Source organism: Chaetodon trifascialis, chromosome 3 (assembly GCF_039877785.1).
Source record: "Chaetodon trifascialis isolate fChaTrf1 chromosome 3, fChaTrf1.hap1, whole genome shotgun sequence".
Lineage (NCBI taxonomy): Eukaryota > Metazoa > Chordata > Actinopteri > Chaetodontiformes > Chaetodontidae > Chaetodon > Chaetodon trifascialis.
This window is the reverse complement of record NC_092058.1, coordinates 22,889,502-22,905,567: the sequence shown is the minus strand read 5'-3', so window position 1 is coordinate 22,905,567 and position 16,066 is coordinate 22,889,502. Positions and strand designations below refer to the sequence as shown.

Genomic DNA, 16,066 nt, shown 5'->3' with positions numbered 1-16,066 from the left:
ACATTTACAGTAGGCCCAGACTGTACGTCTCCACGAAAATCATCAAGCGTCGGCCTGCCTTTGAGGACCCACGCTGTTTAAACTGAGTGGAAAATACAATATTCTGCATGTGGTGGGGGACAGAGACAAAAGCAGCCTTCTGACTCGCACCATCTCTAGACTGAGACGACTCTGCGTCTTAAATCTTTTTTTTTTTTCCACCCATATAAAGCAGCGGAAAACAAAGGTGTGCTTGTCCTCACTTCTTAAAACCGGCTCTGCAGAGGGCAGCGGCTACCACCAGAAGCTGATTATGGACTCTTTAAAGTTAGATTTGATTTAATGTCCTGCTCCTGCCTCAGCTGGACCACGGGGCACAGGAATGTGGCTCGCTGCTCGGATTGTCCCCCTTAGCCTGGGGTGGATTCATCCTGTCTAGGGCCGGACAGGAGAAACAGAGCGGGGCCACATTCAGCTTGCCCATCTGGGGAATAAACACACTGCCTGCACAGGGGCCGAAATCCAATAAAGAGCCTGACAAAGGCCTGTTTCTTGCCTCAGAATGCCAAACAACATGTGATCCTCCTTAGGGAAATAGCTTCTTATGTCTGTTCCTCATAGCCCCCCGGGTCAGAAAACGCCTGAGGAACTTTTGGCACATGTCCTGCTGAGGAAGCCATGTGCTGCGACAGCTTATTAGTGACAGTGAGGTCTGACCAATCACACAATTCAGTTGTAAGCTGACATTTTTGCTCCTGGAGGACATGAAAACAGCTGTCAGATTCAGTGACATTACATGTACTCCAGAAAGCATCAGTGTTGTCATCAATTATTCCGTTTCATTCAGCACTTACAAACTGAAAGTGTTGGAGTAAAGTTACACTTGAGATGAGCATTGTACAATGTGCCATGAAATACAGAGAGAGCATTACAGAACACTTACTGGATCAGCCATAATGAATCTAAGCTTTAATGTCACCACAGCCTTCCAGGGATCAGAATAATATGTGGAATGTCTAAAAGGAAAAAGTGAGGCAGTTCATTTTCAGCAAAAAGGCAGCGTTTTTCCTCCAGTTCCCCCCCAAATTTTTCAAATATCTCACTCCTCCTTGCCTTGGACGCTGGCCTGGACACCTAAAAACGGATAAAGGCTCATTGACGTGCATGTCTCAGACCCGCCCCCAACACAGCTCACTTCACATTTCTGTCAGTCACTGTTAAGTGCTATCTGGCTGTGCTTTAAGCTGTCTCTGGCCTTGTGACTTGATACTTAAGTAACTGTGGGGAGGTTTGAGGTGTTTAGTGGCTCACTGTGGGTAACCTCGCAACTCATACAGCCAGTGACAAGTAAGAAACTGCAGATGTGCTGCCTGAAAAAGTGTCACAGTTGCATATTTTAAATATAAACATGAAATTACTCTTGGCAATTTAAGATAAAATGCACTGTTTTGCAGCTCCAATGAGATAAACATTTTTTTTCCTCAAGTTTTAAACATCTACAGGGGAGTTAACTTTAGCCACAAGGCCAAATTCCTATCAATTCTCTGATAATTAGTATAGGCTGCAGCAATATGGTCATGGGAGCAGGTTGTGTCAAACACAATAAAGCTGATCTGGGTGTAGCGAGTCACAAAGTCTCAGGATGAGCCTTCACTTTTATATCCTTTGCCAATAAAGCAGCTGTATTTAGAGCAGCCTATTTTGCATTTCAGACATGCTTGATTGTGGCCCCTGGCATTTCTCCACCACGCTCCTCCTGCTCTTCCTCGAGATAATCATGCAAAAATACATTATGCATCTCAAACAGGTTAAATGAACAGAGGTAACAGCTAATCCAACTTTCATCATCTGTTACAAAACGGTGCCGCCGCGAACACGCCTGCTATTTTTGGTCCACGTTGCGAGAGGCCTTGTTGCGTTGAGAAGTTGAAACAGAATGATGAGGTTGTCCCGCTGAATTTTAGCCTTCCCATCTCCACTTTTCCATTCAAATGACATCCAGTGTATATATTTGGATAAACATTGTCTTAACTGGGGCACATTCCTGCTCGCTAACCCCCCTCCCAGTACAAAAACACACACACAACCTTGTCCTCCATTTTAGAAGTGGCTTCTCCCAATGTCAGTTTATTTTAAAGTAGTTGTTGCTGTTCACCCTCGGCGACCTAAGAATGTTTGCTGAGGATTTACAAGGCGACATTTACAACAGCAGCCCAGGCGTCTCCATTCTCTTCCTATTTTCACACTCACAAGCCCACACCGAAAACATCCCCTCCACTCTAAGAGCTCAGGCACGGCCATTCTGGGATTGTGACATTATGGCTTAGTTGTATTGCACAAGCAAAGAGGCTTGAAGGAAGTGGAAGGTCACTTTTGTAGGGAACTACACAGCAGCTAACTCTTGCCAGAGTTCCAGCATTGAGCAATGCTGAAACTCTGAGGAAAGACAGAGAGGCTGGGATCACATTCATACGGTAAACATGCAAACATTTTCTAAATATCACGTAAGTGCTCGATCAATCAGCTATCTGAAAACAGGAGTAGAGAGTAAGCCAGAGCTGCAGAGCAGAGCCCTTCATATAAGACCAGTCCCACTGTAAAACTGAATCAGAACTTATTCATCAAATCCCCGCGGCAAACACAGGCAGATCCTGACCAGAGTGCTACGATTTTTCAGCTTGCGGAGTGGCGAGCGAAAGCAAACACAGCTCAAGGTTTTTATGAGAAAAATGTCTGGCTGAACAAGGAGGCATTCATGTGCTGATTCATACCAGCATGTAGCTCCGTTCGAGGACAGCCATCTGCTATCACACTCCCCCACTAAGAGCCTGTTTTAGAGGGACGAGCCGTGGATCATCATGTACATGTTACATCCATATAGACTTACTGGAACTAACACCTCTGCTACGGTAAGAGCAAACAGCTCCGTGCCGGTGGTTTTCTGCCTCCTCAGGTGAACGTGGTTTTCACTGCTCACTATAATATGATTGTCCTTCCACAGAGCGGTTGATCTCCGTGGCAGCATCACGCTATGCGTTGTGAACGGCTGTCAAAATGATCACCTCCGTGGGCTTGTAAGGCACATTTCATGTGTTCGAGAAAGAGGCTAACATTTTCCTTTCCGCTGTAATGGAAAGTTATGGTGGCGACGCTACAAATTAAACACCAGCAGTTTCTGAATTTTATCTTAAAAGCTGTACTCGTCAGTATTTTGACATTAAAAGTGGATCAAATGACATTGGTCTCTTTCAGCCAGCTGTTTGCAGTTGCAGAGTTCAGATAAACCCATTATAGACTACCTGCACCGCACCAACCAAGAGACAAAGTCAAAAACTAATGAACATAGTGACATATCTAGCAAGCTGAGCAACGTGGAGGAGGATGTTGCTCCGTGTTGCATGTGTAAACAAGCCTACAACTTCAGAAGATGATAACATGTCAGTGTTTTGTTTTCAGCTTGTTCCACTGGCCCCCAAGTGTCCAAAAAAAAGTCAATGCAGCTTTAAAATAAGGAAAAGTAGAAGAATGGCTAACAAGCAGGTGGTTCGCAGAAAGTTCAGAAATTAGCAAACATGCTCATGGTAAATCTGCAAAGTTGAAACTGACACTTTTTAGCTTCAACTGACAAGAGCTAAATGAAGTTAAACCTTTTAGATTGCATTGTAAAATCAAGCTTTATGACTTTTAATATCATAACTAGTGCAGACTTGAGGAATTGCTTCGCCGATGAATCATTTTCGACAGACATTTCACGAGAGTTTTGGCGATCAATTCATCATTCAGCAACATTTGCTGCTGCAGCAGCCTCTCAGGATTTGCTGCTTCTCTCTTTTTTTAAGGTCATATATTAAATGTCTTTGGGCTTTGGGCTGTTAGTCTGACAAAAGCTAATTTGAAGGAAAAATATATCTTCAAAAGGAGTTGGAGACATCACCTTGGGGTCAAAAAACTTTGTCAACTGTAAGATTAATGGATGAATGCAAGGTGGTGTACTTTCAAAATATCTTCCTTACAAAGACCATCAACCGTACACTAAAACGATTTTAATAGATATGTGTGGAAGCTACCGACAAAAGAAAAAGAGGCTTCCTGCGAGGTGTGAAGAGAAAGCACATTTGAAGGCTTCTGCTTCTCTAACACACAGCATCCCACTCAGGATGCTAAATGGGACAGAGTTACGAGTTGTTGTTCTTCAACCCACAAGTTCAAAACATGAACACGAAACTGCTTTTGGGCGCTTGGGATTAAATTCCTTTGATTCACCAGTGTAAAACCACAGGGTTCACGGACCCAATCACCCGAGGTCAAAGATGCAACCCACACAACTGCAAACATGTCGTTCTGACGTTGCATTTCTTATTGTGGCCTGAAAAATCATGACATGGAACATTTCACTTTAACCAGCGAACAAAGAGGGAGTCGAAACACGAACCACCTCCACTATCGGGTTTCCCATTCAATGAAAAGCGCCAATGTGGAACAGCACCTCTGAGCTGATACATTTCTTCATTCAATGGCTGAATGATTTATTTTGTAGGTTTTTGTCTGGTAATCCCTCACCTCTTGAAAAGAAAAGGTCACTTAATAGGGTGCTTTGCTACCTCCTTAGGCTCTTCACGTCCTCTCTGCTCATGTGTTCTCCTCATTGGACAGATTTCATGACTTCACCCACAATAGCTCAGAAACAAGACAAACACAAGTGCAGCGTTATCCTAAAGCAAAATCTGTACTCTCTCTTTTTTAACGTCGATAAAGGGCGACGGCTATCTCAGCACAAAATCCTACACAAGATATCTTCTCAAGTAACCAAATACAGCAACATCTGGCCCATTAATATGATTCCCCAGCCTTCACACACACCCAGGCAAAACACATGGACGCAAACTCATAAAAACAGACACTGAAAATGCGTGCAAAGACATGCTTTGGCTCTACTCGTGCACGTTCATGTGACACATGAGCTAATCTCTCTTCGCTCATCATCTGAGCGAACCGCTAGTTCAACCTGCCCTTTGTTAGGGGGTCTCAACGCAAATCCCAAGTTGCAGAGAGCTTTCTGACACTTGATTGTGTTACTTGAAGAGATTATAAGGAAGGACTAACATGTCACATCTTAGTTATGGTGTAGCCGTACTTACAACCACAATATTTAGAACCACAGTGTGAGGCTTTTGCCAGAGGACTTGTGGCATTTTGGTATTGACTGCATGAATGACAGGATAGAGTGATCAACACAGTCCAGATGCTGGAGTCTTCTTTTCTTGTAAACACTTTCCACAAACATCTCTGCGAGTAACGTGCTGGTCAAAATGCTTTGGGGCAATTTCACTGAGGTTTGACAATAAAGCCTGCGACAAACCATATTTGTCATCTTGTGGCAGGCGGGAATACAAACTTGTAATCCACATGAACCTCTCTGTTCAATGCGGCCATTGTGTAAGACTCTGGTTGACAACTGTTCTATAAAAGCAACCTTTGTGATGTTGAGTTTTTCAACGCATCCCTCAAGTTGACCCCAGGGTGAGCTGGCCTTTCCACACGAGATTCTGTTTAAAGGCGAGAGGAGGATGCCACACGGCAGCTCTGTCATAAGGGATTTGTCAGCTCGGGAGCGAACACAGGGCTCTTTCTCACTCAGCAAAACCAAAGACAGACAGCCGCGCCTCAGGTTTATCTCGGCCTATGTGCAGCGATGCCCCACTTAGCAAAGCTTTGGCCTGAGTGTTGATTAGTACAAGTATACGCTGAAACTTTAGCTGTCTGCAGGATTTACTTCCTTGAGCTAAAATAAAAGCCCCGAATATAAACGCTCATTTGATGCGTCACATTTTGCTGCTTTCAGCCAGAGTTTAATTTTCAGAAGTCGCAGGAACATAAATATTGAGTGATGGTTTTGTGCTCCCTCACTGTCGTCATCTTTATGAGGCAGACAGCAGCTGTCACATAATCCAGCTTCACCATCGACAGCACATCAACTTCTGTTTTTTTCCTCCTCCATATGATGCACTACAGTGTCAGCCACATACCTCTATTATTCTGTCGTGGATTTGAAGGCCTCCCTCCTTGTCTGCCGGACCTTTCTCCACGATCTTGGACACAAAGATCCCTTCATTTGAAGTGCTGTCATTGTCGTCCTGTGGAATAAATTGCAGTTATTGTCTGGAGAATAATAAAAACGCAGAGTTGAGATTGTTAAAGAGAAATAGTAGTGTGTAAATTTGTGACAAAATCTCTGCAATCTCGTTAAATTTAGTGCTGACATCCAAACAAAAGAAGTGTTGGAAACATTCAATAAATCTCTCAATAAAACTTGGGAAACTTCTTAAAACCATGGAAACACTGCAGACACTCACATGGTTTGCCCACACCAACAAAATAAGTTTTGTTTAGTCTGTAAAAGGAAAGTGTCAGTTCACCCAAATAACGAAAAACATATTTCATCACTGGAGAGGCAAAAAGCCATGCAGACGGTCTCTTTTTTTGTACTGAGGTTTTGAGATATCCTCACTGAAACACTGAAAAATGATGACTTTGAATAGCAGCATGTCTTCCCAGAAGTAATTTACCAGTTACTCATTACTGTGGATTTATCCACAGAGTTCACTGTCAGCAGTTAAAAATGTCTGGAAGGCTAAGAGGTAAATTAAATGTGTGAAATATGTCTACTAGTCATAATTTTTGGTAAACTGACCATTTAACCCCGCTGTTAAGCGTGAACTCAAGGGTTAGGCTTTAACTTCAAATGCTCCTTGCCTGCCAAACGGCCTAAATGATGACATGTTGGGTGGACACGAGGTAGTCTACAACTGACGCTGTGGTCGTGACCCTAGAGTCAGCAATGGTTGGCTTTAAACAAATAAAAACTCCTGCTAAAATTTCTCATTGCACTCTCGTTAAAAGCACATGAAGCATGTTCTACAGGCCTGCTGAGCTCTGCAACACAACTACAGTTTAACAGGATACTTAAAGAAACCTCAGAAGTCGCAGTCTAATTAATAATTTCTGGTCTGCTTCCCCTTTCAGGGGCATCATATACAGTGTTAACATGGCAATGCTCTGCTACAAAGTTTTCAACAAGCTCACCACTTTGCCTTAAAGCTACCCCGCCTTCCAACTACCCCTGTCTTAAGAGCTGTAGAAAAACTATCACTTCTAGAGACCGCAAAACCTGGCAGCTGATTGCTCTTACCAAGCCATGCCAAAATAACAGCCACATGAAACACATGTGTCAAAGGCTATGGGGATATTAGCTATTTCCATTTTAATGAATAGCTTTTACACAGACTGCTGATTTGAGGCTAGAAGGGAAAGCAACAGCCAAGTATTATCTCTGCTCTCTTATGGTTGAGTTTGATACACGGTTCTGTCAAAAGAGCAAGAAAGGTTGCAAATCTGCGAGACCGTGGGCTTTGGTAAGAAACACAGCTTTTTATGTGAAGATCTTTTTATAGTTCCTCTCTGTAAAAAGTTTTACTGTGATAATGTATGTCGCTACAGAAAAGTGCGTCACTGTGGCTGCGGAAAAACAGGACTGCAACAGTTGAGTGCGGTCCCCGTGAAACAGATACGCGGAACGCCATTTCAACAGGACCTCTGCTGTAGAGAGAAGCTCCGTGTACGGACGATGGAGCTGTGAGCAGTGTCGAGGTCTATTCAACCCTTCACTCAGCAGCAGCGTGCGGCGTCATTAATGACTTTCACATCAGAGCCTCAAGGCAGAACACATAGTGGCTGTGAAAGGTTCAGCCCGGGATAAAAGACCCTTTCCTCTCCTCTGTGTTTACCTCACCACCAAAATCCCCTCAATTAGAGACAAAACAACTGCGGTCGAAGCCATAATCCCAGATTTAACTCTCATAAAAGTAATTATAGTTTTTTTAATCTGTAATGCCAAATCCGCTAAACCAGACCAATATATAAACACAATAAAACTTGATAGATGCGGTCCATCTATCCGCAGACGAGAAAACACATGCATGGCTGTCTAAGCTGTGTCAGTCAGTACAGAGAAAGCCTGTGGTGCTTCAAGTATGTGCTATTCATTCCTGGGTTGCCATATGACACTTGGCTGATCACCGGGGGAGATGAAACCTCCGAGACGCTCGGCTTTCAACCTACCGCGCATGGCCTTCCTCCTATGATGTTAAAACCCAGAGATCCGCCCTCACGAAGAAGGACAACCGTCACACTTTTAGTCTCGCCTTCCTACAGACAAACAGAGGAGAGACACGTGAGCAAAGAGATGGCAGGAGGTTATTCATGATAATCCATTACTAACTCCAGGTGAGCGAGAGGACGATCAAACTAGGAACTTAAAGAGGAGAGCAGAACATGAAAAATTACCAACAAATTATCTACCTTATTAGTAGATAACAGAGGGGCTCAAACACATCAAATTAGAAATAGCAGAAGTTGTAGGGGTAAGAGAAAGTTAATAATCCCCTCCTCCACACGCCGAGGAGTGATGTGAAAATATAACAGTGAACAATTTGGCTTAATGGCACCTCTGCATTCATATCTCCCCTGGGGATGAACATTTAATTGACTTTATATCAAAAACTCTACTTGAAATGGTGCAACTTTCAAATTGCAGAAGCTAAATTATTATCTTACACAGTTAACTGTGTCTTAAAAGGCGCAGGAAATTAAACTTTTACACAAAGCTGTGATAACGGTTGCTGGCATGTTCTGATCTAGCAATTCTGTTCGGTTAGCCAAACAAAAAAGAGATTAATTTGATGGTTCTCTACTTAATAAGCATCTCTGTGTCGACTATTAATGTTCAGAGGGAGATTGTTCCATTGAAAGATTACATCGCCTACCACACAAAAACACCAAAACAGAGCCAAGTCTTTTTTTTTTTTTTTTTAAATAAACATTCTCAGCAATGGCATTACTCAGACAGTTAGCTACCGGACAACGCTAGCTCAGAATTTGTCGAGTGTAAATGACAGAGAGCTGGCGGACGGAGTTGTTAAGATCCTCATATTTTACCTTTTAAGTGCACTGTATGCTGTACATATTTTAAGCTTATCAGCCAAGAAGCTGAGTCTTGACCTCCAGGACTCGCGGCTCATTCTGGAGCTAATGTTAGCTTAAGCAGCCACGCCGCTGAGCTGTCAGCGGGATCATTAGGAGCCGTTAGTCAGATATCAAAACACGGTCAGGCTCGACTTACCATGAGTTTGTCATTATTACCATAGGAGTATTAATAAACAAACACCACTGCTGAAGGTCAGAATTATATCTGAATGTGAGTGAGTAATGTCTTCTCTACCACTGAACTTATTCTATATAAGAAAAAATAAATTTACTTACTCAACATCAAGACATTTCATTTCATGTAGAAACACATGAACTTTTTGATTATGCTTGGTACAAATGATCTTGTTTAAAACTGTGGATAAATATAAGCGTAGAGTTGAATTTATTCCAAAAAAGAAAAACATGTAACTGAATATTTTCCTCAGATTGTTCTGCCCAAAGAGCAGAGGTGGCCGGTTCAGAGAGCCAGCCTCTCACAAACTGTTGTCCTCTGTAAATGAATCCACCAGAGGACCTCTTACTCAGTGGCAATATGACATGAAAACCTCTGGGAAACTCGCACACTCAGCTCTTAATCTGTTTTTTTAAGCAGGATTTAGAGGAGAGTTATGAGGTAACATAATTTCAGCTGCCACTCCAGTATGCTGTGACATAGGCAGACTAAATATAAAGCAGATATTATTGGCATGTACAGTGCCCTGACTGCCATATAGGCTAAAAAGACCATCACGTACATGTCAGGCCGTTCAGGAATGTGCACTCCTGCACCAAGTCACGGCAGCATTTGCGACGCATGTTTCCGGATTATAGCAACTACAGTCCTTACTGTCAACAAGAAGACAGTTGGCCATTAAGGGAAAACTGAGTTGAGTCTGAGTAAAGTAAAGCGAGTAGAGTAAGAGGCTGTTCTGTCCACTTAAGTTATACTGAATCTGCCACAAGCCTCAAAACAAATTGGATGTATTTTAAAGGTGTTTTTGCATTTTGTCTGTGAGAGCCATTAAAATGAACTCACACTAATTAAGGAGCGTTTTTTCCACATCTGCAAACACTCTAGCAAGGCTCTTATCCCAAAGAAATTAAGTGAATCTCTTCAGGAGGTTGTGTATTTACAAAAAAAGCATTAGGTATGCCCGGGTGATAAACAATACCTGACCGCTAAAAATGCAAAACAGGATCACGCTGACATCATTTGGGGAGAACACATGGAAGCTATGTCAAGTAAACAAACGTTTAAAATTAACTTTAATGGAAAAAGAAGAACAGGCCAGTGCGTTACTGAAGAAAGAGAGCGAGCTGGCAGTGAAACTTCAGTCTGCTGCTCGCTGGCGACTTGGCACGCTCACGGTGAGCCTTCACCTCAGCACCAGTCACACTTTCCGAGTCTGTCCTCAGTCAAACTGCGTCCCCTCCGTCTGCCTCGTAACGCAGTGTATCTAATTATACTGTAGGTAATGGAGTGCAGAATGAAAAAGTAAAATATTGAATCTCTATTGGCCTGTGATCAACGGGCAGAAACTCGGTGACCTGGTCAGAGGCTTTTCAGACGTTGGACGGCAGATTTCAAACGAATCTGAGGATTACTATTCAGAGAAGTCACTGTATCCACAGGAAGCAGCAGCCTCATCGATCTCTTTTGTGGGTTCCTTTTGAATAAAACACACATTTTCAGTATCTTCTGGATGGCTGCTATTAAGGTGATCTCTGTTATATTCAATTGGCACCCATGTGCTCGAGATAACTAATGGGTTCCATTATTCCGTCAAATCATGTCATAGATTCATGCTTTAAAATTAGACCACAATTAGCCTGATCAGATGGAGCCCATGATTACTCGGATCAAATTCAATGGAGGCTCGATCTGTTTGACGTCTCGTGCTTTTGACTAATGCTCTTTATCGCATCAAGTAGCGCAAACACTGTCATCCATAACAGCTAAAGTGGAGCCCGGTTCAGAACAGAGACCTCGGCCTGAATGGAAAGTGTGACAGCAAATCGAGCAGCCCCGAAGTGAAGCAGAGCGAGATGTGAGCTTTTTGTTTTTGCTTTGTTTTATTACACTTGCTGGCTGACTGGAGAAGTTTAAATAGTGTTAGGACTATTATTGGAAACTCCAGTCAGTTATTCCACATAGCCAGGTCACCCTGATCTCCCTCACAGTCGGTGCCTGGATATTAAAAGAAGACATTAAAATCCTCCATCTGGCACAGGAAGCCTAAGCTGTGAAGTGACGGATTCTCAAAAAGAAAGTAAAGTAGGTTACTTGTCATGACGGGCCTGTTTTCGCTCTTTGACAGTGATTCGAGGAACAAATATGTCATAACAAATCAGCATTAGACCCTTCTCACCATGGAAATGTTGAATTGTGAAACACGGCTAGTAACAGATACACTCCATTTAGTTGTTCCAGGTCCATGGTGTTGTGAATGCTGGCTCACTTGCATGGCCTCAAAGCAACAGAGTCATCATAAATGTCATTACCTGGGCTTTTCCAAAATATTCCCTTTGAGAAAGGTTTAATAGGCAATAAATTTAATCAAATCAGATAACAACGGATCACTGGCATCATAAAAAGGAATTTAGGAAGCTACTCTGAGAGTTTCAGAGCTAATCCCACTTGTGGTGCACAGTTTCATGCAACCCTGATTCCAAAAAGGTCAAGACACTATTAAGAGACAAATAAAAAGAATGCAATGCTGTGCAAATCACTTCTATGCTATATTCAACTGAAAAAAGCAAAAAGAGAAGATACTTAATGTTCAAACTGATACATTATATTGTTTTTTTTTTTTTTTGTAAAACACTATTCTGAATTCAATGCAGCAACACGTTTCAAACAAGTTGGGTCAGGAGCAACAAACAACTGGGAAAGTTGTGGAATGCTCCAAAAAACACCTGTTTGGAACATTCCACAGGTAAACAGGTGATAGCATCATGATTGGGTATGAAAGAGGCATCCTGGAAAGGATGCAGGATGGAGCGGGGTTCACCACTTTGTGAAAAACTGTGTGGGCTCATAGTCCAACAGTTTAACAACAACATTTCTCAATGCACGATTGCAAGGAAGTTAAGGATTTCACCATCGACAATCCATTATATAATCATCAAAAGATTTAGATACTCCAGAGAAATCTGTGCATGTACGGGGCACGGCCAAAAACAAACGATGGATGACTGTGACCTTCGATCCCTGAGGTGGCACGTCATGAAAAACTGACTTGATTGTATAGAGGACATTACTACATGGGCGCAGGGACACTTAAAAAAACCACTGTCCCTGAACACAGCGCTTCGCTGCATCTACATCTGCAAGTTAAGACTTTATCAACAAAATCCAGAAACACAGCCGACACACATCCACGCTCCAGGAGTCCACATTTCAAGTTGCTTTCGGAAACCATGGACACTGTGTCCTCCAGTCTGAAGAGGAAGAGCACCATCCAGATTTTTACCAGCGTAAAGTTGAAAACCCAGCCTGTGATGGTATGGGGGCGTGTTAGTGCACACGGCATGGGTAACCTGCACATCTGTGTCGGCTCCATTGATGCTGAGAGCTTTTGGAACAACATATGCTTCCATCCACATGACATCTTTTCATGGACGTCCCTGCTTATTCCAGTAAGACAATGCCAAGCCGCATGCTGCACGTGTTCCAGCAGCGTGGCTTCGCAGTAAAAGAGAGCGGGTACGAGACAGGCCTGCCTGCAGTCCAGACTTGTGTCCCACTGAAACAGCGTGGGGCATTACGAAGCACAAAATCCAACAGAGACCCCGCGCTGCTCAACAAATGTCGTGTAGCAAGCAAGACTGAGAAAAAATCCCTTTCAAAACTTCAAAAAATGAGGATCCACAGTTCCCAAAAACTCACTGTGTGTTGTTAAAAGGAAACACAGTGGAAAACATGTGCCTGTCCCAGTGTTTCCGAAACATGTTGCAGGCATCAAATTCAGAATGTGTGTATTTACAACAAACGTGAAAGTTCATCAGTTTGAACATTAAGCATCTTGTCGTCATACTCAATATAGGCCTGGAAGGATTTGCAGCTGATTGCATTCTGTTTTTATTTATCCTATAAAGAGCGTCTCAACTTCTTTGGAACTGGGATTGTATTGCCATGTGTGTCTTGAGGTTCTCCCACCAAAACAATCCTGTTCACTGCTTGACTGAACCCAATGAAAGAGCCTTTCCAGAAAAGAAGCTTTCCAACTAACCATATCATCCACAAAATGCTGCTCTTTCACTCTTATGTGGATGATTTCCGCAACAGTTCCTGTATCGCTCAGTGGAGCTACGCTGGGAATAATAAAGTGAACGTATATCTCAGTGGTAGGGCTGAAATGCTGCTGTCAAATGAACTATGACAACCAGCTGTGTGACAGACCCTGCAAAGCTTCTGTGTACCAGCATGAGCGATTTCACCATTTCCCTGCATCGGTGGTTTTGATGCGCAATTTACCAGTGTACCGGAACACATTTTGCTGGGAACTGAGCCCATAATGAACAAATGAAAGCACCAAGCGAAAAGGCCCAAAAGAGTGAGAGAAGAGTGAAGGCTTTGAAAGATGTCACTTAAACAAGACGTACGATTGTGTGAGAAAGTGAGTGACGAAACAGGGGGAGTTAAGAGGTGTAAAGTTACAGACGGGAAAATCCAAGAAAAGTTCCCATTCATTCACATCACTTTATGTAACACTGTCAGCAGCTGGTGCTCAATCTGTGCACATTTCAGTCAGCCCAAAGCTCCTCCTCCTGTTCTCTGACAAATCTCCTAACTGAGCCTGATTACAGGCCGACCACTCCTCTCTGCTGCCGTGCAACCACCATATACTAATTCAATTCATTAACTAACTTATGAACTCCTGCATCCTTTATGATGTCGATAATTGGTCGTTACAGGAGGCATTAGCTTTTAAATTCGAACCATAAAACATCCGCACACCGGGGGCTCCTGGAGCTTTTTCCCCTCAATAGGAGCCTGCATTAGCCCACAGACACATTATTAACCAGTGGCCAGTGCACACGCATCACTGAAGGTGGAAGGGAATAAATATCAACTCTGTCTCATCATCACAGAATCTAAAGGCCTGTCGGGCCCTCAGCTGACTCCCATTGATATTCACTAGCTCACACAACTTTGACGCCAGCAACCCTGCAACATGCATGACTCTAATTTGTTATGATTGTCTCAAGGAAAGGGCGAACATCCGATGACAGAAAGCCTCAAACAAGCGTGCTGCCAGGAGGCAATATAACTGGAACCTGGCTCTTGTTGTGTACAGAACTGCAGTAAATATTTGGCCCTCCCCCATTGACTGCCAGCTGGCCAGAGGCACAGCTGACATCCATGTCTCAAAGCAGACAGCGAAGAAACAAACTTCTGAGCACCGCAGGACCCCTGAAAGCTTGGTTCACACAAGGAGAAGGCTCAGAAAAAAGCTTAAAAAAAACTTCCATTTTCAGCTGAGGTGGAGTTTCAAAAAGTGTGCAAACAACATGGAGGTCCAGTACACAGAGGCAGTGTCAGGATGCAAGGAAACATGTTGAGGAGGAGATTTCAAAATGTAAAAAGTTGGCCCTGAGACATCTGTACAGCAGGAAGTCAGAAAAGATGGATCATAATATGCTGATACAGACACACTAACACCATGAACTTTTTGGGGATCACACAGAAACATACACTTTGAGGTACAGAGGTTTTCTTTTTTACTTCAGGTATTTTAAGCTCATAGAATACAGGTTTTTCCTCAGTTGCAGGGAGGGGAAAAAAAACTGTGGACAAGAGAGGAAAAAAAGTTGCTTCTGCTCCCTGAAAGCACGAACTGTGTCGCTTACCTTGCAGGAGAAAGCCACAGTCTTGGTGAGGGAGTCGATCCTGTCGCTGTACTCGGTGAATTTCTTCTGATATTTCAGAGCTGTCATCTGGAGCTCGCTGTGCACGGCGGAAAGTTGGGCCAGAAGTGACTTCTCCCTCTTGTTGGCTTTAATAGTCTGCTTCTTGAACTCTCTATCCAGGCTGATAATCTTGCAGTGCAGCGCGCTGTTGTGCGCCTTCAGGGCTCTCAGGCAGCAGTGGCTGTCTAATTTCTGCTCCTTGTGGGTGAGCATCAACCCGCAGCCGCTCTCGCATATCCCCACCGGTCTGTAGTCGCACGTCTCCCGCATGTGAGCATCCATGTCCCTCAGGTTGAGCACCTCGCTGCATCCTTTATTCCTGCACTTCGCCGGGGAGTAGTCGCACATCTCGGCGTGCTCGGCCAGATGCTGCAGCTTCACCACCGCATCGCAGCCCCTCGCGTGGTTGTCACATTTGATCTCCAGCTTCAGGATGAGGTTTTTCAGAGGCAGGACGTGGTTCAGCTCTTTGGCGGAGATCCGCTGACATTTGACGGGGCAGCTGCTCTGCTGGACGACCCAGGGCAGCACGCAGCCGGAGCAGAAGACGTGACCGCACGGAGTCGTCAGCGGGTCCTCCAGGACTTTATTACACAAGTTGCATTTGAAATCCGGGTCCACGGTCCCCTTGAAGCGGTCCAGCTCGAATCCCATGTTTTCAAAGTCCAAATCCAAAACTTGTTGACTCCCCACCCCCGCAGATCTGAGTCGGAGCAGTGGGGCGTTAATAGCTGGTCATTGGTGGGGCGCTCACAGACCGACTACAAGCTCTCCTCACTGTCTAAACTCAACTAATTGACCGAGACTTTTGGTGCCTTCAAGTGCGCCTCGTAAGCCAAAACTTTGAAAGTTGGAAAAGTTTGTTTGCGCCGAACAAACTTACTTCAGGGAAGTTTTCAAGTAGAAACAAATTTGTTGTGGAACTACCAAATGAAAAAGACAAAACTTGGACAAAGTTGATCGTTGTTTAAGGCTATGACACCTAAAAGTTAGATCTTAAAAAAGAAAAAGATAAAGCTACAGTAGAAGTGCGTTCTGCAATATGCCAATATTTATTCTCTAGTGATCACATACATACGTGGTCTTTGTCAGAACATATCAAATTCAACGCGGTACACGGTGTCCACGTGACCAAAACACTTGACGGCAC

The 16,066-nt window shown here is 43.6% G+C and overlaps 1 protein-coding gene across 1 annotated transcript in view; it reads right to left on the bottom strand.

The window, feature by feature from the left end:
* Positions 1 to 15,701, bottom strand: part of pdzrn3b (PDZ domain containing RING finger 3b) — a 92,166-nt gene extending 76,465 nt beyond the window's left edge. Inside the window, exons 1-3 of the mRNA XM_070959661.1 lie at positions 14,857 to 15,701; positions 8,098 to 8,184; positions 6,006 to 6,113 (exon numbers count right to left, since the gene is read on the bottom strand). Of these exons, the coding sequence (XP_070815762.1) occupies positions 6,006 to 6,113; positions 8,098 to 8,184; positions 14,857 to 15,570 (909 nt within the window). The 5' untranslated portion in view covers positions 15,571 to 15,701. The remainder of the gene's footprint in view (positions 1 to 6,005; positions 6,114 to 8,097; positions 8,185 to 14,856) is intronic.
* Positions 15,702 to 16,066: the final 365 nt, after the last annotated feature.